General features: G+C 33.8%; 3 protein-coding genes across 4 annotated transcripts; 2 read left to right on the top strand and 1 right to left on the bottom strand.

The window, feature by feature from the left end:
* The first annotated feature begins 3,667 nt into the window (after window positions 1-3,667).
* LOC145575097 (uncharacterized) lies at window positions 3,668-5,462 on the top strand. Its single transcript, XM_081633019.1, has 3 exons — window positions 3,668-3,718; window positions 4,245-4,989; window positions 5,221-5,462. The coding sequence occupies exons 1-3, from the start codon at window positions 3,668-3,670 to the stop codon at window positions 5,460-5,462; spliced, it is 1,038 nt and encodes a 345-aa protein (XP_081489145.1).
* A 1,315-nt stretch (window positions 5,463-6,777) lies between these two features.
* On the top strand, window positions 6,778-10,287 carry LOC145576116 (uncharacterized). Its single transcript, XM_081633907.1, has 5 exons — window positions 6,778-7,083; window positions 7,773-8,683; window positions 9,314-9,723; window positions 9,829-9,898; window positions 9,980-10,287. The coding sequence occupies exons 2-5, from the start codon at window positions 7,896-7,898 to the stop codon at window positions 10,041-10,043; spliced, it is 1,332 nt and encodes a 443-aa protein (XP_081490033.1). The 5' UTR covers window positions 6,778-7,083; window positions 7,773-7,895; the 3' UTR covers window positions 10,044-10,287.
* A 784-nt stretch (window positions 10,288-11,071) lies between these two features.
* Window positions 11,072-17,621, bottom strand: LOC145574403 (chloride channel protein CLC-c-like). Of its 2 annotated transcripts, none has more exons than XM_081632184.1 (8): window positions 17,160-17,621; window positions 16,107-16,391; window positions 15,499-15,699; window positions 15,141-15,318; window positions 14,220-14,482; window positions 13,684-13,953; window positions 12,155-13,283; window positions 11,072-11,754 (listed from the first exon to the last, which is right to left on the bottom strand). In XM_081632184.1, the coding sequence occupies exons 2-8, from the start codon at window positions 16,319-16,321 to the stop codon at window positions 11,665-11,667; spliced, it is 2,346 nt and encodes a 781-aa protein (XP_081488310.1). In that variant the 5' UTR covers window positions 16,322-16,391; window positions 17,160-17,621; the 3' UTR covers window positions 11,072-11,664. The 2 variants fall into 2 exon arrangements, with proteins under 2 accessions (XP_081488310.1, XP_081488311.1); XM_081632185.1 differs by lacking the exon at window positions 17,160-17,621 and adding an exon at window positions 16,579-16,700.
* Between the last annotated feature and the right edge of the window lie 7,309 nt (window positions 17,622-24,930).

Genomic DNA, 24,930 nt, shown 5'->3' with positions numbered 1-24,930 from the left:
GTTGATACCAAGAATACCAACTCAAAATTCAAAGTATTTCTGTTTTCATACTTTAACCAATTGAACTTGTGAGTTGTTTAATTAACGACGTGATCTTTTTTTTTTTTTTTTTTTTTTTTTTTTTTAAGAAATGACCTTAATTATTTTTTAAAAAAATTTTACATGACAATATATTTGTTTTTGTTTTTTTTTTAAATATATTGGTATATAGTATAGTCAAAGGAAATATAAATATAGTGTAAAAGTCAAATTGTTGCGATTTTATATAGCGGAAGTAGTTTTTTTTTAGAAAATTTTGATTTTTAACACCTAAAAAAAACACAAAAATGGTTTTTAACACTACAAAAAAAAAACTTTTATTTTAACACTAGAAAAAGTTTTAAAATTTTGATTTCACTCCTTCTTAACAGTTGCCGTCAGAATTTCCGTTAAGTGGGGTCCATTGTGCTACGCATCGCCATATTATTAGTTTAGAAAAAAAAATTAAAAAAACAAATAACCCTAAAACTAACCCAGCCACCCCCAGCCCCACCGCAGACACCGCGGCGCCACCACAGCGCCAACCTTACCCTCCCGTTCCCAGCCCAAACTCAACGGAAAACTCCCTCCTTCCCTTTCCCTATCCCCAAAACCGACAATTACAACACCAACGACCACAATCTAAGGCCTTTCGTTTTTCAAATCAGCCATAATCGGCCACAAACGGTCGAAATCAACCATTTCGATCCTAAATCGGCCGAATTCAACCACTTTCGGCCGTTTTCGGTGACCGATTTTTGATGGGTGATGAACAACGGTGGCCGTTTTTGGTGGCAGTTGGGGAGAGATGCCGGTTTTGGGGAAGGGGAAAGGGAGATGTGAATTTTCCGGTGACTGGGCTGCAAACGGGGCTGCTATGCTGAGGTATATGGTGGCGGCGCGCTGCCGGAGGTGGCGCTGACGATGGGGGTAGGGTGGCTGGGGTAATTTTAGGGTTTTTGTTTTTTAAATTTTTTTAATTATTTTGGACCAACTATATGCTGACACGTAGACATTGTGAGCCCTACTAACAGATTCCATCCACGAATCAGTTATGTGGTGATAAAAGCCAATTTTTTAAAATTTTGGTGGTGTTAAAATAAAAGTGTTTTTTTTTGTAGTGTTAAAAATCAAATTCTTGCTTTTTTCTGGTGTTAAAATTCAAAATTTCTTTTTTTATTTTCCTTTCCAAATTGCGTTCCTACATATGCGCCCTTGTATAATGGTTCGAATTTGGGACCAACATATATTGGGTGGAACATAAAAGCTATGAATCATGATGAACAAGAACATTGTTTGCTTAATAATTAGGTCCATAATATTAAACCGGTTAAATTGCCACGTGTTGAACATTAGTGATCCGTTTAAAATATATAATCTCTCCTCTCCCCCTCTTACTCCACCGCTGCAACCATCACACCATATATAGCCAACGATGTACTCTGTGCCTAGGTTTTCATACTACCTAATGTAAACATAGAGACGTGGTACTATTGAAAAGTCAAACTAGTTAAAAATATGTTAGAGATCTTTTGAAAAGGATCACCCTAATTAAATCAATACTCCATAGTTAGGAGTCTGAGGACCTTTTATACTACGTATATTTAAGAGCATGTACAACGGTGAGTCAGTACCCTCCTCAGAACTATCTCTCACTTTTTTTGAGTTAGCTTACCATTGAAATATCTCACTCATTACTTACTCACAGTATGAGGTAGCAACGTCTGAAGCGGCACTGAGTATGAGCGTGAGTTGCTGACTTTCTAAACCAAAGAATCTGATTTTTTTTTTAGGTCCAATTATCACATGACACTTGTCATGAATATTGCAAGTTGTGTTTGATGTTTGCTATTTGTGTTTGATGTTTGCTGTAGAATGCAACGGCTATATTAATTTTTAACAGTTAGTATTGCTATAATGCTCCAACGGTAGTTTCTCACTTCATTTAAACATATTTCCAAAAAATAATTTCACCAACGGTATAATTATAATTTTATCTATAAATAGAGCCTAATATTGATATAGTTTCTCACCCTTAAAATTTCACTCTTCTTTTTTTCATTATAAAAATAATTTGTGATTATGGATCTTAATAATCCTAATTACGGAAGTAGTTCCTCTCAAAATAATCCAAATAACCAATCTTCCAATTCTCCAAATTTTCAAAGTAATTTTCATTTTGATCCAAATAACCCTTATAATCCAAATGCTCAAAGGATGTTATTTTATAACATTCCTAACCAACCAACGCATCCAAACCAACAATTTGTACAACAATTCCCAAATCAATTTCCAAACCAAAATTACACCCAACAATTCTCAAACCAATTTTTAAACCAAAATTTGCAACAAATTCCCCAAAATTATCCTTCTGGTTTTATGTTCCCAATGTCGCAACATTATGGTGTGAACCAAATAATTCAAAACAGTCCAGCAACTCCCGAGGGAGAAAGAAGCAGTAACTTAACCCCACCCGATGATCCTAGGGTTCAACAACAAGCCAATGATGATGCTGATGGTGTTGGTGATGATGATGTTGTTCAAGGTCCCCACGGGAGCAACACTAATGTAAGGGCAGAAAAATGGGGTGCAAAAGAAGATGATGCCCTCGTTTCGGCTTGGGTAGAGTGTGCAGTTGAAGATCCAGAGACGGCAACTGATCAAAGTTTGGCGGTAATGTGGAGGAACATAAACTCCCTTTATGATCAAGCTAGAGAAGAAAATCCATTCACCATGCGCCCTAGAACTTTAAGATCTATTAAAAGTCGATGGGCAAGAATAAATAAAGATGTGAGTATATGGGTTGGTTGCTATAGTGAAGCAAAAAAAAGATATATGAGTGGTACCAACACTCATGATGAAATGACCGAAGCTCATGAAATATATAGAGGAACATGTAATGGTTCACGCTTTGGTTTAATTGGTTGTTGGGAGATGTTGAGAGAGTTAGACAAATGGAAGCCAATAGACCTGGATTTACCTTCTAGTGATGGTGGCAATTCGAAAAGATCAGAGCCAGATACTCCAACTGATGAAGGTCCAAAAACTCATACTCGTCGCCGTCGTCCTGACGGGGTGAAAGCATCTAAAAGAAAAGGTGAATCTGTTTTCAATTCTGGAATTCAAATTGGGGGTAATTCTGAAATTAAAAATTTAGAGTCGTTTACTCAAGCCCTATCAGAGATGAATGTAATGAAAGGTCAACACAAAGATGTTGATGAAAGGCGAATTGATGTAGCAGAACGTATGCTAGAGTATCAGAAGGAGCGAGATGCCATCAAAGCTCGGAAGAAACAAGAAGAAAAAAGGTTCAAGCTATTTAGTGTCCTTCTTGCAAAACCAATTCTATCTGAAGAAGAAAAAGAAATATATCTAAAATTAAAGCAAGAATTTGCACATCTTCTAGGCTAGTTTAAATATCAATTAAGGTAGTCAAACTACATGTGTATTATTCTAGTTTTAATTGATGTAATGTATGTTACTTATGTTGCTTTAACAATTTCCTTTGTAATATTTTGTTGTTTTTTCTTAATGCATTGAAGTTGAAGTTTTAATAAATATAATTGCTCTTTGTTTATTACCCAATAAATTATATCTTGTAAATAATAATAATATCAAATTAGCTCAATAATGAGAAATGTTGTAAAATATGACCGACATGCAATGCTACATTGAAATGTCACATGTTGACAAGAAATCTGTAAGCAATAATATCAGAGAATCTCATCTTTTACTGTTTTGTGTACCCATACATTGAATTGTCATACAAAAGAAATCTACAAACCTTATCAGAAATGTAATCTTTTTGAGTTGTTTATCCATTCAACGAATTACCAATGTAGAAAATCTGTAAACCTTATCGAAAATCATATCTCATATATCTACAAACCTTATCAGAAATAGTCATTTTTTTTGAATTATTTTAGAAGTTATAAATAAGGGGATACACTTCATATTTCAATACATAAATATAAGTATTATTTCTACAAAAAAAAAAAAAAAACAAAAAAAAACAAAATTCTCTCTTCCTCTTTACAAAAAAAATTACAAAATGAACTCTGATTCAAATTCTTCTAGTTCATCTAGTTCAGGGTTATTTGATTACATGGTGAACGACTATGTAGAGTGGCATGAATCAATTACCCAAAGGCAAAAAGAAGATGAATTGATCGAGGAAGCAAGCGATCAATACAGCCGTTGTTCCCTTTGTAACATCAACTTATCAGGTCCCATTCACTCTTGAACCTACGTACCAAAGGTGGTATGTACCAAGAGATCGAGAATATGCTGATATTCAGTTATATAACGATTACTTTAGTCCCCAACCATTGTACCCTGCTAATATGTTTCGTCGACGGTTTCGCATGCGTAAGAATGTGTTCACACGCATTGTTAATCAACTAAGCGAAAGTGATGTTTACTTTCAACAAAGGTCGGATGCCACCGGAAGACTAGGTGCATCCCCCCTCCAAAAATGCACTGCAGCAATTCGAATGTTAGCATACGGTACATCTGCCGATGCAGTTGACGAGTATCTTAAAATCGCATCAAGTACTGCAAGAGAAGGTCTGGCTCACTTTGTTGAAGGGGTTGTAGCTCAATTTGGACCAGAGTACTTGAGGAGGGCAAATATTATGGATAATGAACGGCTCCTCCGTGAAAGTTATGCTCGTGGATTTCCTGGTATGATGGGCAGCATTGATTGCATGCATTGGGAGTGGAAAAATTGTCCGCGTGCATGGAAAGGAATGTATCAAGGTAGAAGTAAATCAGCAACGGTGATCTTGGAGGCTGTTGCTTCGCAAGACTTGTGGATATGGCACGCTTTTTTTGGAACCCCGGGTTCTTGTAATGATATAAATGTCCTCCAACGGTCACCGGTGTTCTCTGATATATGTGAGGGAAAAGCTCCAGAGGTTACCTTCAATGTCAACGGAAATACATACAATATGGGTTACTATCTTACAGACGGTATCTATCCGAAATGAGCAACATTTATCCCAGCAATCAAACATCCACAAACTGGTAAGCACAAATTATTTACCAAGAAGCAAGAGAGTTATCGAAAGGACGTTGAACGTGCCTTTGGAGTGTTACAAGCTCGATTTGCAATAATACGTCAACCAAGTCTAGCATGGTCGACCGAAATTTTATGGAAAATTGTAATGGCTTGTATTATCATGCACAATATGATTGTTGAAGATGAGCGAGATGGATATTTGCATTATGATGCAACTGAATTTATCAATGACCAACCCCAAAATGTAGCTGAATCATCAACTAGTAACAACAACCAACCATTTACTGTGAGAAGTGGACGATTGGATAGACTCAATCTAAATGGTTATATGGAAAATAGAAATAATGTTCGTGATAGGGAGACCCATATTGCACTAAAGAATGACTTGGTTGAACATATATGGGGACGTTTCGGCAACGAATGAAGAGATGACAAAAGTCGCTGTTAATGAATATTGTATTTTAAATTTTAATGGATGTCTTTGCTAAATAAACTATGTTATTTATATATTGTATTATTTTTGTACTTTTTATTTCAAAAATTAGAAAAAAAAATTGTTTCAATTTACATACATAAGTGATTATTAATATTGTACTATTTATAATGACTATTAATATTGCACTAAAGAATGTCTAACTTTTTTTTAATTAATTATGTAAGTTCAAAAATTACAAATAAATAATAGAGATTAATACATGTTTTAAAAAATATAAAATAAAACAAGAGTGAGAAAGAGAAAATGATGGGGTAGTTAGGAGAGAGAATGGTGAGTAACCTCACCATTGTAGATAAATAAATAAGGTGACTCACACTAGTAGCTTATGATAGTGGAAGGTAGGGATGGCAATGGGTCGGATCTGGACCGGGTCTGGATGGACCCGGATCCAGATCCGTTTTTGTATCTAGGATCCAGATCCGACCCGGATCCGTCGGGTCTGGAAAATGAAGACCCGGATCCAGATCCGACGGGCCAACGGATCCGGGTCCGGATCTGGGTCCAAAACGGGTCCAATATATATTTTGCCTAATTTTTTGCAAAAAATTAATATTTGGGTAAAAAAAATGCATTTAAAACTTCCGTCGGGGGTTATTAAGTTCAACCTAAATTTTAGTTATACAACAAATCTAAAAACACAAAGGTACCAACTTATACATTTATATTTTGAAATATAAATTATAAATAACGATAAAGGTACGATTTTAGTAATAGCTAGTGAATTTGATACGAGGCATCCAAAATTCATATCTTGAAAGGGCTTTATCAATACTAACATTGTCAACATATTTAATAATGAAACAAACAATTTTTATTTTTTTTAAAAAAAAACGGGTAAACGGATCTGGATCCGGGTCTGGTCCAGATCCGTTTTTTTCAGCAGGACCCGGATCCGACCCGGATCCGTCGGGTCCAAAATTAGAAGACCCAGATCCGTGAAAAACGGATCTGGATCCACGGATCCGGGCCGGGTCCAGATCCACTGCCATCCCTAGTGGAAGGTGAGGTGGAAGATGATTTGGGAAAAAAATAAATAAAAAAGATAGTTGAAAGTGAGGTGGATAATGGTGAGTAACCTCACCAATGCTCATGCTCTAAAGAAGACCGGATATAGCTAGGGGACTTGGGAGTTGGGACTAATTTGCAATTTTTTTAAAATAAATATAAAAAAAAAATTAAAGTTTGTGTTTGAAAATAACCCAACGAATCAAATCTAATTCGCCTCTATTCAAAAAAAAAAAAAAAAAAAAAAAAAAAAAATCTAATTCACCTCTTCAAAAACCTTCCTTTCCTCTTTCTGGGTTTCTTCCTTCATCTTCCTCTTCATCTTCATCTTCAACAAACAATTTCAAGGTTTGATTTTTATGGATTTTTACAGCTTCAGATGTTCTTCAACTTCTTCCATTGCTTCCCAGCCGTCCGATCCTTCCATCTTCAACGCTTCTGATTTCAACAATTCTCTTTCTTCCAGATTTACCCCTTGGTTTCGTTACCTCCAGTTTAGTTCTCCGAAATAGTATTTTCCGGTGATTATTTGACGCCCTTTTAGGTAATTTTCCATCCACAATGTTTAATTTTGTTAATTTTTATTAGAAATTTTCAATTTAATTTGTTTTAAATTCTTGGGGTTTTTGTTTATGAGTTTTTTAAATTTGTTTGATTGGAAATTGGTGATGGGGTGTTTAATTCTGAGATTAATCATTGTTTGATTGGTCAAATTTGAGCTAATTTTTTAAATATTAATCTTGTATCAGTTTAATTATTGTTTATTTAATCAAAGTTATAGAAAATTTGTTGATTCATGTTGATCTTTTAAGCTTGATTATATGTGTGATTAGTTTATTTGTATCAATTTTTTTTTGTCTTTTTAGTGCTGTATATTTCTCCAGTTAATTAAGTTGTCAAAATCGACCAAATTAAACAGCTTATTAAATTATCTTAGTTGTTTAGCGGTTTCATGTTAATAAACTGATTGAGTTAGCGGTTTCAGTGTTCTTGTTTTGTTTGTCTAATACCGGATATGAATTCATGAATCAAATTTGTAACAATGGGTTTATGTCAACTGAAAAACTCCATTGAAGTTGGAAATAGACAATTGGGAATGACTGGATTTCCTGCCAGAAATAATGATCATATGCCATGATTTTGGTAGTGCACCTGTCGAATTTGTATGTCTGTCTATACAACATAATGCGAGGTTTTTAAGTCTGTTTTTGTGTGCCGTGTGTCGAATATCAGGTTTTATTGTTGCAGAAAGCCAACACTTATCAGAGGTGCGCATTAATTTCAAGAGCATATTCCTGTTTGTGGAGGGAAAAACAGTTCCTGGATCTTGCTACTTGGTTTGAGAGTTTGAGTCATATGATTGCGAGCAAAGGTGATTCAAAGATGTCTCGGAGACGTGGGAAGACTTCTGGTTGGGCTGCTTTTGACCAGCAGCAAAGGAAGAAAGACAATCCTGATGATCGGCCTAGTAATGAGGCGTTTCCTTCACTTTCCGGTACAGTTCAACCTGAAAAAACATTTTCAAGAAACAAGCAACGCCAAGTGAAATCATTCTCATCAGTTATACTGCCTTCACTAGATTTTCCAGCTCCTTTAAAAGAAGACTTGAATGGCAAGTCTTCTGGAATTAATAGCTCTGTAGGGCCTCAGATCAGTCAGATTTCTCTGAACAACAAAAACGATTTGGTCTCTAGACAGCTTAAAGAGCTATTCGACTGGGCTGATGATAGTTTGATTGAGGATGTAATTGCTGCTGCAGGTGGTGACTTTGACAAAGCGTCATCCTTTTTGAAAGCCATGGTTTATGACCAGAGTTCACCGGAACATGAGAATGTTGTAATGAAAAATTCTAGCTTTAGTAATATGGAACCAGTGACCAATGGAAAATTGATACCTGCAGAAAGAGATGCTTCCTTGAAACATATGTCTGAATCTGCCACGACGTGGTCTGTTCTGAAGCCATGTGTTGGTAATAACATCGAAAATGTGACGAATGATATTACTCTTTCTGCTGGAAAGCTATTTGATGATTGTATGGAATTCAATGCAATGCTGGGTCAGTTGACATCTGTGCCTGTTGAGCCTGAGTGGGAAGAGGATGATGTGTACTTAAGCAGCCGTAAAGATGCAATAAAGATGATGAGGTTTGGGTTTCTATACCTGCTATTCATGTTAATAATGCTCAGTTAATTTTGTATGCAAAGTATGTGTATCTGCTTTCTGATTTGAATCTTGTTAAAAGGGTAAGTCACATAAGGTGTACTAATAATAATAATAATAATAAAATTAAAAAAAAAAAAAAAAAAAAATAGCTTCAAAATTGAGGTAGCTTTGAACATGTCCTTTTCTAAAGCAGTTTTTTCTGAATTCTGATTATTTGGATGTCATAGGCTTCAGTTTTTAAAAAATCATCTCCCGTGATCAACATTAGAATGGCTGGGGAATGTTGTTTTATTTTCTGTCTAAGAGTAATATCTGCTGTTGTTGGGTGTAGTTGTATAACTATGCGAGTCATAGCATGCATTACCGCGAATCGAATCAAGTAAATCTAGATTGCTCTGTAGTAGAGCTTCATCTTGTACTAACCAATTGGGGTAGGGAAGTTAAGGCTTTTATTTAGGTTTGATTTAAACCATTTATTTGCAATCTAATAACCTGTCATTCTTGTTTCCGTATCAATTAGGGAAATCTATATGTAGCTTAGTGTTTGCATATTAGTTATAAGCAATCATACTTCTACTTATATGTAATGTAAATCATTTTTCTCTCAACAGGGCTGCTGCACGTCATTCCAAGGCAGCAACTAACTCGTTTTTAAGAGGTGATCACATCTCTGCCCAACAGTTCTCTCTAAAAGCACGGGGGGAATGGGAAGCTGCACAAAGTCTAAACGCAAAGGCTGCCTGTGATATTTTGAGCATACGAAATGAGAATAATGGAATCTGGAGGCTGGACTTGCATGGTCTTCATGCGTCAGAAGCAGTCCAAGCAGTGAAGGAACGCCTGCATATGATTGAGACCCAAATGCTGTCTGAGGGTTCAAGGTCCTCAGAACTTCCAAGCAGATTCAGGACCAAAACGGAAGAATGGTGTGCTTCATATCCTGATGGCTGCAATAATTTGGAAAAGCCAGACAATCGTGCATTAAATAGGCTGAAGCCAATATGGTTGGAAATCATAACAGGTATAGCTGCCAATTGCCTCTCTAAATAGTATGGATCCCACTGCTTGCAAATTCAAATTAATTTTGCTTTTGCATTATTATTAAAGTTGGCCTCTCCATTGGCAGGCATAGGAAATCATAGCCGGGGTGGGGCTGCACTTCCAACCGCCGTGAGGACCTTCCTTGCTGACAATGGGTGAGTCTGCGTGTCTCGTTGCATATCAACCCCAATGCTAATTTTTGTATCTTGTAATAAAATGGCAACTTGACATTGCAGGTATCGATTTGATGAAGCAAGGCCAGGAGCAATTATGGTCCGACCTAAGTTCCGTCTCAGTTAAAGGGTCCTCTATCTTACAACAGCCTCCTAAATTATTGCAGTGTTCCAATAAACACCTTCATTCATGTCAGCTACTTGGATTCAGTGACATGGCATACTAGTATTTTAAATTTTTTATACCTGAAAATTCTGTTTTGTTTGTTAGTTAGTTAGGCTTATTTATTTGTGTTCCCCCACATAATGTAAAAGCTAATTTGTATATTCCATATTCTTTTGATAATTTGAGTTTCTAGTTCATTCTTCAATTCAGATTTCTGCCTTTTCTGGAAGTATTCTGCTGGCTGCCACATAATGTAAAAGCAAATGATCATAAATGAGCATGCATATAGTTTTTCAAAATACAGGTAACAGGGGCTGAGCTCGAGGGTGAGGAAGTTTGGTTTAGAACTATTTCCTCCGTCTTTAATATAACTTTTTCACTTTCTTTTCTAGGAGGTTTTAGAAAAGATGTTTCGTGTTTTGAAAGTTATATTTATGTTCGTCACATCAACATTTTTTTTCTCCTCAACTCCAATCATCTTTTATACTTCTTACCTTTTAAGCTTACTGAAAGTTCTAGTTTCGGGCCAGAAAGGTGAATACTGACCCATACTGATTAACGCGCTTAGCAGTTTAGCAGCACTGCAGCAGTATATAGATAAATTTCCTACATTCAAGTTTCAACAAGGACGATTCTTAGGTATTGTATATTGTACAAGGTACAAAAGAGGCTAGTGAAGAAATAGGACCAATAAAGAGAAGTGATGAATGTACATGAAACCATTGAATCAAGGTGCAAGAAAACGATTGAAGGCAATAAGGTAGACTGATTCATGTTGCATAAGGATTTAAGAACATTACAGTACAAAACAGTAGGATTTGCTTAGAGAAGGTTGGGCTAATGAATCGATTGTATTAACAGAAATTTGACCATGCAATCTCTGATCTTGTAACAAATGTCTTCCGTATTCTTTGCCAGAACAAGGGCAAATGACAAGCATCAAGAACACATAACTAACAAAAGAGACTAGACCGGAGAATCACCGATGATAATTTGAACTTCGAAAGCCATACATACCATAAACATAACACGAATACAATCTACTCTGTATATAACAAGGTACTGACATTAAGATACCAGTAATTAACTATTTCAGACAATTTTGTCTTGAAATTTACATAAAAGTAATATAAAAATTATATAAAAATAAAATTTTCAGGTATAGATTCTGTGAATATGGATGAATCATCCCTACCCCTCAGAAAATTGAAAACAAAACTTCATTATTAACATTCCAGTCTTATGTAAAAAATATCCCAACTAATATAATGCCATAAGCATGATGATAGGAGACTATTTTCTGATGAAATGTTAACACTCCTAAGTTGTAGTACCAGAAATATGATGAATATTCACATGATATAGGAGTGCGAGACGCCAATCAACCGTCATCCTTGCATGAAAATGCATTCCTTCTTCTAAATTCCAGGTGGACACTTGATATGTCTCCAAATTCCAAACCAACTTCAAAAGTCGCGACTTCACATGCTTCAGCAAATAGGGGGGGAAATGGGAAAAAAGAATAGCTGTATAAATGAGAAACCAGAATATCCACCGGACATTGAGCTCTCCATGGATAATTTTACTTGTGCTGCCTCATATGGGGGTAGAGTCCGAGTATATGCTCAGACATGAAGTCATGTCGCGTTAAAATTCCAACAATTGGGGGTCTCTGCATTAATTAAGAAAAGGAGTCATCAGATACATACTTAATTTGGTTTTTTATACTAGTAATTTATGGAATGTAGGATAACAATACAAGTTTAACAAGTCAGGACAATACTAAAAGCTGACTCAAGCAGCTTGTACAAACTGCTAACAATGCGAGCTAGTCACACAAGCCAAGTGCACCAACAACAATTGATTTCCAAAAAAGGTCAAAATATCAGCGACATACTCTTAATACACAGTTAGATTGCACAGCATACAGATACTCTTAACAAGCAATGAAGCTCAAAATAGTAGTTATACTAGTTAAGAGAAGAGAAGGAAAGGGGGGGGGGGGGGATTCGGAACTCAATAACTCATTAAAAAAAAAATAATAAAATAAAATTATACGAGTAATAACTTACCCCTTGACTCTTTGGTACAACGCACATATGTCTCAGTCCAAGTTGCCTGAAGAGAATCATAGCTTTGGCCAACGACATAGTCTCAAGCACAGTATATGGAGATGCATTAGTTATTGGATGAAGATCAATCCACATTTCCATCTCTTCCTCTGTTAAAGATATATCCTCCAACTTGAGCCCTTTCCCGGTCCCAGGCTTAGCAAAGTCAGAGGGAGAGAACTTCTTCAAGATATCTCTACCCGAAAGCCTCCTCTCTTTGGAAAAATACTTTGCCTTCAGCAAAACAAGCAGATGTGACCTCAGAACCAATCCACACAGCTCGGGTGAGTCTGAAAAAGGTGGTTCACCAATAACAGGAAAACCATTATGCCCTGTACTTTGCAAAGCATGTACAATAGTTTCCACCTTCTCTAGACCTGAAAAGGTGACTAATGGACCAGAAACAGCATCGCCGGCCACCAAATGCTTCATATAAGGCTCTGCATGAGCTTCCAAATATGGCAACCCTTTAAGTTTCACTATTTGGTCATATACACCACGGTTGAAGCAATCAGCCACTGATTTTGATATGAGCAGAACTATCATCACAAGGGGAAGCAGTAATAGATTATTGGTAAGCTCAAGCAGTATCACACATAAAGAGACTGTCATTCTCATTGTTCCCCCAAGAAATGAGGCAGCTCCCAGTAGAGAGAATAGACCCGTATCAAGCACTGACACAGAGTGAAAGACTCTACCTACAATACGGCCATAAACACTTCCGGCTAAAATTACAGGAATGAATAGTCCTGCGGGTACTGCAATCCCATAAGTGATGATCCCAAGGAAATAAATTGTAACAAAGAATATGAAGAGTGAAGACATCTGAAATTCTCTTATAATGGTGTTGCTGAAAAGATTGCGTATAGCATCATCACTTGTGGTGAGGAAGAGGGAAGCAAGATCATTGTAGGATCCAGAAGGACATTGAAAGCTTTTGTAATGCCCAATTTCACCGATAGTTGGGCACTCGTTTGTTGAATCTGTCGGACATGGAGTGCAACTTACGAGCCATGGAAGGCCGAAGGCACAGCATGTTGTCAGGACAGATATAATTATAACAAGCAAAACTCTGAAGGACGGACCTTTTCTGCAAGGCATCAGACACAGGGGTTAAGATTTCTAAAAAGGAAAAGAGAGGGGGGGGGGGGGGGTGGTAGAAGCTTCCTAACATATAAAAACTACATAGTTGACTACAGACAGTGAGACAGATGCATTGTCAACGTTAGTGCATGTAATAATTGTGCCTTCAAAATCTCAACAGACTAAAATGATCATATGAGTTTTGCCATATCTATTACTCGAGCTTCATGTTTAAGAATCATTAGAAGTTTAGAACCCCATGAATATCAAAATGGAATTTTCAGATTTCCAGTTCTATAGAATAAAGGCCTACTAATACATTTAAACATAACACTTTTTAAAACATACCACAATGGTTAAATCCTAAAATAAAGCCTATTCATAGACAGAAAATTAGAATAACTTACTCATTAATGACGCTGTAAGTGCGGAGGACCTTGTCAACAAGATAATTATAAAAGCTGCCCATAACACCTCCGATGACTCCAAGAAATATCACAGCCAGGATATCATAACTACCATAACTTGATACCTCTTTACTAACATCATACATGATTAGCCCACCCTGACCAAACAGACCACATTTCCCATTCCAACAATATTGGATAAAGCTTCTCAAAACTATGGCAACTACAGCTGTGGTAAAAAATGTCCTCCAAAGAAGAGCACTCCGCCACCTGAAATATGTTGAAATGAATGGGTAAATAGAATATATATAAAACAGCCAATTTTGTGAAATTCTGGAATAATAGACCAAAAGACCATTGATAGATTCTTAAAGACATACTTCATAACATTTCATTGCTTATAGTTATCTACTTTAAGTCATTCTATATACATTGTTCTATGCTAAGCTATCATGCATGAAACCTTATATGATACATCAAATTCCTGATTCAAATTGAACAAAAATCACTTTGCTGGTAACCAAGAGTAAGCATACCAGGAGGCTGCTTCTTCAAGGGCAAAAAGCACACCACCAACAGGAGCACGAAAAGCAGCAGCCACTCCAGCTGCAGCACCACAGGTGATCAAATCTCGCCGGTCTCTATCATTCTTGAAATATCTGAGCCAATTCCAGGTCAAACCATACTTGCGAGAGCCACCCTGACCAAGTAGATTAGCAATGCAAGCCCCAGTATGAACCATAGGGCCTTCCTTACCAACCACAAACCCAGCAGAAACACCAAGAACAGAACCAAAGATCTGACCATGAAACATTGTGTGAATCAACAGTTATAACTAGTATTCTCTTCATGCCAAACTCACTCACTTTAACTATTAGTATTTTAAATATTCACAACACTGATTAGCAAAGAAAAAACTTCTTAGTAAAGGCATAAGAACTGAAAGCTAGAGACTTATTTAAATTATACAGATGGGAAAAAACACTTCAAATTCAGGAATGTAGCAATTAGTTCATGCATAATCAAATGAAAGAAAACTCCTGACTAAAGAAATCTTCTAGCAATGATTCCTAATCATAATCAAGTTGGCTAAATTTAAGAGCATATGCTTAATAATCCTTAGTTAGCCTCATTAAAGAGACAGAATAATCATTGCCTTACAGAAAAAATAATTTAACCGTTCTTTCTTCGCAGGTATGGATGAAGATTAAGAATTCTATCATTATGATAATACTCAGAGATATACACGTTGTATATAACCACATAAATAAGAAGTAATACAGAATGAAGATCCCTTCTTTGGAGGAAGGCATGTTGGCATAATAAGCAATTCTTGATCACTATTCATCAGACTATCATGAAAAGGATGAGATATCTTCAGTCACTCAAACTCCCCCCCCCCCCCCCCCCCCCCAACCCCAAATAAAAACCCTCAGGATGTTGAGGAAGTCATTTACCTTTACAAAGAGTGTAATAGGAGCCAAGATTGAAGGAGCATCAACACCGTTAAGATAGGCTTTGACCTCAGGGATACCAGATCCCGCAGCAGCAGGAGCCAAAAAGGCACAAAGTGATCCGGCAGCAGCAGCAAACGTTATATTCAATCCAGCAAATGCAAGAAAAGCCTTGAAGTAACTGTACTAGAACCATAATGCATAAAACAATAAACAATTTATAAGAAACAGAGGGAAATTTTCAATCTCTAATTGATGTAGCATTCTTAATAATGGTAACAATTTTAGCACTAGAAAGATGAGGTATTAAACAAACTGGAACATTGTTATTCAATATTAGACATGTATTAAAGAAACCTACCTTCCCTGAAGCATGAGTTTGTTAGTGAGCAACAATTTGAAACCAGATATATTTTCAACTGCAATGTTGTTGAAGAAGCCAATAAGTCCAGTAGTAAGACCAATGAGGAGAGCCAATCCCCACTTTAGGAACACATACTGAAATATTTGGACCTTTTTTCTTCCTCTCCAATCTTGCTTAAACAATTCATTTTCAATCATCCTGAAATGCCAAATAAAAATGAAAAATAAGGAAACTATAAAGCAGCAATCAAAAGCAAGTGCTAATCTGAACGCTTGACTGTATAGTAAACCAACAATCCGATGAATTACCAGATCCTTGTATCCATGTCCAAGTAACATAGGATTAAAGAATTCACAGTCCGGTAGTTGTCATCCATAAACCTCAAAAATTCTGCTCATCATTCCATCATGATCGACAAGAATGACTAGCCATGTAATACCAAGGAAATAGAGAGGGGAGAAGCAATAAAACAAGCAATACATTTCACTAGCCACAGAATGATTTGACTTGTTAGGTATTGTAAAGGTTGTCTGCGCGTTATTACTATGTGTCTTAAATGTATATACCGTAGTAACTATAGTATGTAATAAAAGAAATCTACTTACTCATAGTCAAGACTCTCAATGGGACAGGCATTGGCACCGATAACAGCAATCTGAGAGGTAGTATTTGTCCTTTTTCTCAGAAGTGGCATCCTCATCGACATGTTCCTCTCCGACAAGGATGACCATTTCTCTTCCTCCCGAGCATCCGATTCTCCAAGGTTTTCCACATCATTCTCTTCATCATTGTGGTTCACATCATTATTATCTGGCTCCATACCCAAGTAGCTATAGTATGTATAGGATCACTTTCCTACCACAACCGGGTTCCTATATTTGAGAGTCCTCCTGAGAAAATACATCAGATTACAAGGCTCAATTAACAAACAAGAAAACAGAATGACCAATGCAAAATAAATGTAACTTGTTCAACATGCAACACATTCATGGTCAAACACAGCCAGAAACCAATGCATAATCAGCATAGGTAATTCAAATTGAAAGTAATCATACATTCTAAATGAATTAAACATACCATAAAACTGATTAGATTATAGTTGATCATGATGGCAAGTTCATTACTATCTATAAAAAAGACTATATACATAAAATTGAGACATGGGCTCCAAATTTAAGGCAACAAAATTACTTAAAAACTAATCAATTTTTATTTATATTACTTTAAAGAGCTTACAGAATGCTCTAAAAAGTTCTAGCAGGTAAGGTAATCATATGCAACTTGCTTAAAGTACATGAGCTTTTTATCATCAACAACCATATTAATTTAAGAACAACACCAAATCAAATCATACCAACATCAACAAAATCTTAGATGACGATCACAAGTCAACTTCTACTTGCTTTATATTTTTTCAAGTAAACTATTAACATAAATCCAAACATTCTAATAATACATGAAATTACCCATAAACAAGAATATAAATACAAATTAGCAAATTAATTAAGATTTGAGTTTTGGAGGGAGAATGAAGATAGAAACTTCATCAGAAAAAAAAAACCCAGAAATGATTTTCTGAATTAACCAAAAACCCATTAATAGAAAAGGCAAAAAGATTGAATTTTGAAGGGGAAAAAAAACTGAAAATTTAAACATACCTCTGATGAATCAGCAGAATTCAGAACACCCAGAAAAGTTGAGTGATATTGAAGCAACCCCAATGAAAAACAAATCCAATCCAGCAATTATGACAGCAAAAGAAGAAAATATAGGAAATTCAAAAGAAAAATTCACAAGCAAATCATTGATGATTTAGAATAAAAATTGGCAACACAAAATAGAGATGTGGAAATAGAAGACAAGCTGGCATTTAGAGAATGGAGAGAGAAAATTTCGGGAAGAGTAAATCCTAAATAGCTGAAGACAATCTTGTTTGTTTGTTCAGAACAAATGAAGAATGTGGAGTACTCCGTAATAAAATTTGAGAGAACATGTAATTCAAGGTTTAGAAGAACATGATGCTTGTGAATTTGTTGGAATCAGTTGTGATTATGGGGAGGCTTAATAAGCATGCTTTTTATTTTTTTTTATTTTTTTTTTATAACTTTTTTTTTTAACGAAATTTATTAATAATTGGAGGATGTTTATTAGATGGGACATGAAAATGTTATCCTATAAACTCATCACCCAATTAGGATAAAGGGTAAAATAAATATGTACTCCTTTCGTCCCTTAAGTACATACTTATTTCCTATTTTTTACGGGAATTAGGGAATTTAGAGATTTATTAAAACTCATGATTGAGAAGTATAAGGTCTCATTCACTTCACCTTATTTTTGCTGATCTGAAATTATTTTTACTAAACTTATATTATTTTTGCAACTTAAATTAATTTTACTGAACTGGAATTAATTTTATTGAAATGAAATTATTTTTAATAATTTTATGTTATATTTCTTCTTTTAAGTTACTGATTTTTACTGAACTGAAATTATTTTTACTGAATTGAACTTATTTAGTTGAGCTGAAATTATTTTACTGAATTAAAATTATTTTTACGAAATATTATTTTTGTAAAGTGAAGTGAAAAGGGCGTAAATGTGCATGTGGGGTTAGAGAGAGATAGAGAGAAAGGAAAGAAAATATACTAGATAATTGAGATTTCCCAAAAAAAAATTGCTTAAATGTAACCTAGATTTAGTATACCATTAATTTTTTTTTATAAAAAAAAAAGAAAAAAAAAAAAAACATTTTAGTATGTTCTTTTTTATTTTACTCATTACTTTGTTTTAATCTATTTGTTGCTTATCCCTTTTACTTTATTATCTTTTCCATATGTAATAATAATAATAATAATAATACATTTTCACACATTATTCTATCATAATACATTCATCTTTTTCTTACACTGGCAAACTTACATTTTAATTTTCCTCTTACTTTTATTTTACACTGATTTGTCCCATTATTCTTAATTTTTAGATTTTCTTAAATTGCATACGTAGTATCAACTTTAAAAAATTGATCTAACCTAATTTAAGCTCATCAGACCCAATCCAAACATCCAAATTGACACTCGGCAATGACTTCAAGTCCTCAAATAATGTTTAACTCCAAATATTCAATGATAATAATCGTTTTTGAATTGTTCAATCATAATCTAAATCCTTTATAATGAATATTGTTTTGACATTGAATTTAAAATCAATGTAATATTAGTAAGTGGTAGAATAGGATCTTTTGAACAATAATTACTAATTTTCTCTATTTTTTACAATAGTTCCACATATTTAAATTTTCTTCCTAATAAAACATATCCTCATTATCATGCAACATATTGGTCGGTGGGCGTCTATACTTTATTGTTGTTCTTCTACCTTATTAGCTTAATTGTGATTTTTTTTTTATTATTATTTTAAACGAAGTATATTATAAATATGTACATATATTAATTTCTTGTATGATATTTGGACTTTTGAATGTATAAGTTTAATACGTTGATACTAGTTTATTCTTTATTTCTTTAAGTAAATTGATCGTTCATATCCAAGATGGGGCAAGTCAAAAATATATTTAAAACTAGCTAGAAATTTAAAACCATGGATATATATATATATATATATATATATATATATATATATATATATATATATATATATATATATATATATATATATATATATATATATATATATATATATATATATATGAAAAAAAAAGAAAAAAAAAACTTAATATGCGTACAAAGAAAGCAATTTCACGTAGGGCAAAGCTAAGAATATACGTATTTGAGATAAAGATGGTCTAAACTTATTTATTAAACAAAAATTGTAGGAATGAGCTAATCTTATTAATTAGAGCTTAAATTTTCAATGACTAAAAACAAACTGAGCGGTCGCATTATAATATAATGAAAGTTGCATTATTATTGATAATAAAAATAATATGACAAGATTGAAGGGAAAATTGAAAATTTAATTTTAAAGATCAAGAGAAATTGAAAATTGATTAATGACAATAAAAATTAAAGAAAATAAATAAATAAAGTAGAATATTTACAAAAGGTATGTAGTAAAGTACGTAAAAGCTTTGGTTGGAAGTCTTGGAACAAGGTTTGGTCCCAAATGTTGCTATTTGTGGCAAAGTTTAGCATATATACTATCGAAGCAGAATAGTGAGGAAAAATTATTTTGCAATATACATACTCGTAGTACTCTTTTCATCCCTAAATTATATTCCTACTTCAAGTCTGTTCTCCATTATTAAAGTGAGGTGAAATGAATATTTTATGAAAGAAGGAAATTAGTAGCTGAACTGAACTGAACTGATTGGAGCTGAACTGAACTGAACTGAAATTAAGCTGAACTAAACATGCCTTCTAGCCTTTATTCTTCACATAATAGAGAGAAGTAGGAATGTAATTTAGGGATGGAGGGAGTAGTAACTAGGGTGGTTAATTGTTTTAATTTTCTGGTTCATGTTCACCGTATTTTTCACTTAGTTTAGGAAAAATAATTTTAGACAATTTTAAGTAAATTTGAATAAGATTATACGTTGGTAAACTTGTAAATTAAAATGTCACATTTAGAAGAAAAAAAATGAAGAAATAATTTAATTTGGTCCAAAGATAAAGTTATCAGTAAAAATTTGAATATTTGATATTCGAAAAGTACAAATTGAAATAGGTTTTACAAATCATAAATGTGTTTTATTTAATGAAATAATCACTAAAAACATTGTATACTTTATAAATATCAAAATGTTTCATCTTACTCGTGTAGGTGGAGTGTTTGAATAATGTGAAAAAAGGTTTAGGCTTTTGGAAAAAGGGAAGGGGTGCATGCCGTGGAGACAGGAGAGCCCCTTGCAAATCGTTATCCATGTGTTCATCACCACCTTCATCTTCATGTGTTTCATTTTCGAAGGTTGAATTTTCTGATTATTTTTTTATAATTACCTGATTAACATAGAGTAGACTAAACTTACCGCCCTAAAAAAATAATAATTATTGAACTTATTAGCTGGTGATCCTAGATATTGCCGAAATTCATTACCTTATCTTATATAAATTCATTAACTCTTATTCTATTAGAAATTACATCAGTTATAAATTAAACTTGAGCATCCGGCCGGCCGGCCTTTATTAATTAAATGAGTAAACATAAGGTGAATAAAACACAACCTAAATATCTATATCTATACTAATATTTAAAAGACGTTACTAAAAACGTCTATGCGCCACGTAGACTCCCTTATTTCGCCACGTCACTTACTCAATTTCTTAGTATGCCACATCATCCACTCAACACCTTAATATGCCACGTCATCCACACAAACAACAATACTCTATGTTATCTCAACTATATTGAAAAAAATATATGGATGAGAAAGTTTGAACACGTGACCTCTTAAAAGAAAGGTTATTGTTCAACCATCTAGACTAATTGTCAATTATGTTTTAACCTTGCACAATAAATAATATTGTATTATAAAGTATTGAAGACACATATTACATACACACTATTAGATGCTCTTAAAAAATTAATAGTTGCACAACTATAAAAGTAGTAATCCGGGACAACGCCCGGGCTACTCACTAGTTGAGTATAATAAAGTCGAAATAAAATAAAAAATTGCTCACTCGATCTTAGCCTCACACGTTACAGGTGATTTAGTTGTAACCTAACTTGAATGCAAATGGCATTAGATTCTTTATTTTTTTGACGTAAAATGACATTATCTAGTTTGATTAAATTATATACTCGTATACTTTTTCCAAGTATGTAGATTATGTTAATTAATCTGATCTAAATATAAGACCTGAAGTTTTGGCCGTACCATAAAATTTAAAAATAAAGAATGTAATATTATAGTTTGTAGGAACTAAGCTGGCAGCCTATGTCTTATTTGTGGATGATATCTCACGAACATGAGTTCATGTGCCTTATTGTTTTGTGTTTGTTTCAAGAAACTGCCCTCACCATTTTGGCTGTCACTTTCCTTCGAGGTGTAAGTCAATGTATAAATTTACCCAAGTTTTAATTATATGTTGGTTTTAATAAGGAGTGTTTTTATTCACTCGTGTTTTATTTATGTAAAGATTCAAAAGATAATCAAATTTAATTGCACTTATCTAGATTTATCTGAATTTGAACTTGATATACTTGATTAACCGCCTGATTAACTCTTTTTCTCTACCTGAAATAATCTGCAACGGTAAAAAATACTCCGTATAAGGTCCCATTCACTTTAACTTATTTTTGTTAAACTGAATTTATTTTTATTGAATTTCTTTTATATTATTTCTTATTTAAAGTTACTTTATTTTATTAAACTGAAATTATTTTTGCTGAATAGGACTTATTTTTACTAAATGAATTTTTTTTTTTTTGAATATTATTAATTTAAGGTAAAGTGAACAGGATCTAAGATTAAATGGAGATTTGCTATACAATTTGCATATTAACTGTGAAAAAATATAAAAATAAAAGCATTATTTATGGAGAAACTTTGGAAATAATGGAAAGAAAAAGATTGATATGGTGGAGGGACAGTCTATAGTACGCATAAAAAGATAGATTGGGACGCAACCTTCAGCTTCACATGAGATTGTTATCATTAAACCAACTTTAATTTCATTTATGTTGACAAAATGATGTTTTATTATATACTACATTTTTTGTTTTTTGAAAGGGGAGTACGTATAATATTTCTATTTTTCAATGGAAATATCAAATATGTCTCCAAAAACTAGGGGTCATTTTTTGGACTCTAATGTAAAGTAGCAATATGTCTTAATAATAATTGCATCATCTAAGAATCTAGTTACTTAATTAAACCAATCTTTTGACGATTAGTGCTATACTTATATCAATTCAAACTATGTAGTAATAACTTCTCTTTTACACGTATCTTTTATACGGAGTAGTACTCAATTGTGTGATTCTCCGTATTTAGTCTTCTATACTGTTTAAAATAATACATACGTAGTACACTTTATTACGACTACAGTCACTTATTTTTTTTTTTTTTGACAACAACTATAGTCACTTTAAAACTACTATTTTCATGAAATAATTATGCAATATTTCATTATTTTATTTGTTTATAGTATACGGTTGAAATCTATATGCACACAAATAATAAACTGTTGTGACATAACCCCGCATTGAATTTTTAATTAATTGAGATTTCGAAGAGCTTTAGTTATACTTCAAATGACGTGACAATAAATACTCTTATTTGAAATATAATGAATACATACATTATACATACGATTGTATGTTAAAATGGAGAAACTATTATTATTACTATCTTGCTACAAATGATGATTATTGTTTAACGAATAATTGCTGAGTTGCTTTAGGTAGGCCATTGGCCTTTCTTTCAAACAAAACGTAGGCCACTAGCTTCAAGCTAAGTTAGAGATATCCTTCACAAAATAAAAACTAACAAAAATAAAAATAAAATTCTAAATTAAAGATACGTATACGTACATACAACACTAATTAACAAATACAAAAAATTAAGACTATAAAATTACACCCGAATTAATTAGTGTTGATTGTGTAAAATTAAAATCTCGTATTGCTAGCTAGTTGATACCTCAGCCAGTAGTGGACCTTGCAAAACAAAATTGGGATAAATTAATTAAAGAAAAATGTTATATATAGTGTTTAGAGCTATGTATAAGATGTTAAAAGAGGAGAGTATTAATGAAATATATTCATTAATTACACTGATTTGCGTGTGATTTTATCATACAGTTTTATAATAATACAGAGTATCAAATAAAGAAAGATATTGATACTCCATACTTGTTTGAAGCCCTAAAGGATACATATAACTTTATCCTTAAATAAAATGTGTATATTGATGAAATAAGTTGTTTGAGTAGTATGTAAATTGCGAAATAAATCATAACACTTCATATATAACTAACTCAACAACCGATGGAGAATTTACTAGCTTATGTTTTGATCAACATTATCCTAAATAACGCAAGTATAAAGTTAATATTTTAAAATAGTACATTGAGATGAATCTAAGAAGACACCTATCACGTGAGTATATGTTTTTTGGTCTACTTAAGCGGAGTATGTATTCTATATGAGACGAACAAGAAAAGAGTGAATATATATATTTATAGATACATTGCCAAGTATTGGCATATGTGTAGTGCCTTAACATTATTGATTATTCCACTAACAATAAGATCAGATCTGCAAGATTATTACGTTCCAAGATCCCTCCAAACATTATCAAGTGCAAATCGATATATAAAGATCATTACAGAAGTTTTTTATTTTATTTTTTTTATTTATTATTTTTTTTTTTTAGTGTTTAGAGGGCCACAAAGGTGGGGGTGAGAATCGATCCCAAGATCTCCTGAAATCGAGAAGGAGACTCTAACCACTTGAAATATCCCTCACTCTTATAAGAATTTGCTTTAAGAACTAAACAAAATAAATTTGTAGGAGTGTCTTAAAAAAATGGTGCAAGATAAACTAAATATTTATTTAAATTGGAAAGATTATGTATATCTTTCTTCGTTAATTAAAGTACACATACACGTATACAAATAACTAAACGTTTAATATTCCCTTTTTCTATATGTCGTGGCTCGTGGAACGTGGATACATCGTTCTGGTTTTTTTTATTTTTTCGATTTCTTGTGTACTTATTGATTGATCATAAACAGTAAGTATTTATCTTTAATTATGCATTTTATAAATTATATCGAAAGTTAAAATTTTAAATATTGAGTCAGTTCTAGTAAGATATTATAGAGTATTTGATCACATGTTGGTCAAACGTACAACGGATTATGTTGTAACTCGCAATACTCTATATACAAACTCATCAAGATATCAACTCTTTATTGAGAATTAATTTTATTTAATCATCATTTAAATTTTATGCATATTGAGAGTGAGGATAACTTAGTTGGTTCCCCGCTGCCAGTCCCAAGCCTGGATAAAGGAGGAGGGTTACGGTAGGCCAGTGACAGCCAGTATAAAACTTCGTCACATCCAATGACATGAGCCAAACAGATATTTTCGTGGGGGCGTTCCCTACTCAGCGACGCGCTGCACTTCCTAGACCCGGGTGTAGTGATAAGTATGCAAGGGTTGCTAGGTCGTCGCCCAGAAGCGACGCGCCACATTGCCCGAGTGTGGTGTCAAATGAGCAAGGGCGTGCCATTGGGGCGTTCCCTACTGAGCGACGCGCTGCACTTCCCAGACCCGGGTGCAGTGATAAGTATGCAAGGGTTGCTAGGTCGTCGCCCAGAAGCGACGCGCCACATTGCCCGAGTGTGGTGTCAAATGAGCAAGGGCCTGGAGTTGGGACCAGGAGGGAGCGTGGGAGAAAGGAATTTAGTTTGCGGATTGGTTCTTGGAATGTGGGGTCTCTTACGGGAAAATCAG

The sequence above is a fragment of the Chenopodium album genome, chromosome 13, assembly GCF_948465745.1.
Source record: "Chenopodium album chromosome 13, dcCheAlbu1.1, whole genome shotgun sequence".
Taxonomy (NCBI): domain Eukaryota; kingdom Viridiplantae; phylum Streptophyta; class Magnoliopsida; order Caryophyllales; family Amaranthaceae; genus Chenopodium; species Chenopodium album.
The sequence above is the reverse complement of the archived record's forward strand: the minus strand, read 5'-3'. Positions and strand labels throughout refer to the sequence as shown.

What these genes read in the sequence shown, in the direction of transcription:
- LOC145575097 (XM_081633019.1), top strand. Translation starts at nt 3,668, where the DNA reads ATGACCGACATGCAATGCTACATTGAAATGTCACATGTTGACAAGAAA. An exon ending in CACATGTTGACAAGAAATCT is followed by an intron (nt 3,719 to 4,244) that starts GTAAGCAATAAT and finishes TCAACTTATCAG; the next exon opens with GTCCCATTCACTCTTGAACC. An exon ending in GGGTTACTATCTTACAGACG is followed by an intron (nt 4,990 to 5,220) that starts GTATCTATCCGA and finishes TGATTGTTGAAG; the next exon opens with ATGAGCGAGATGGATATTTG.
- LOC145576116 (XM_081633907.1), top strand. Translation starts at nt 7,896, where the DNA reads ATGATTGCGAGCAAAGGTGATTCAAAGATGTCTCGGAGACGTGGGAAG. An exon ending in ATGGTTGGAAATCATAACAG is followed by an intron (nt 9,724 to 9,828) that starts GTATAGCTGCCA and finishes CTCCATTGGCAG; the next exon opens with GCATAGGAAATCATAGCCGG. An exon ending in ACCTTCCTTGCTGACAATGG is followed by an intron (nt 9,899 to 9,979) that starts GTGAGTCTGCGT and finishes TTGACATTGCAG; the next exon opens with GTATCGATTTGATGAAGCAA.
- LOC145574403 (XM_081632184.1), bottom strand. Translation starts at nt 16,321, where the DNA reads ATGGAGCCAGATAATAATGATGTGAACCACAATGATGAAGAGAATGAT. An exon ending in CTATTACACTCTTTGTAAAG is followed by an intron (nt 14,483 to 15,140) that starts GTAAATGACTTC and finishes TTTCATGGTCAG; the next exon opens with ATCTTTGGTTCTGTTCTTGG. An exon ending in ACTTACAGCGTCATTAATGA is followed by an intron (nt 13,284 to 13,683) that starts GTAAGTTATTCT and finishes GATGCCTTGCAG; the next exon opens with AAAAGGTCCGTCCTTCAGAG.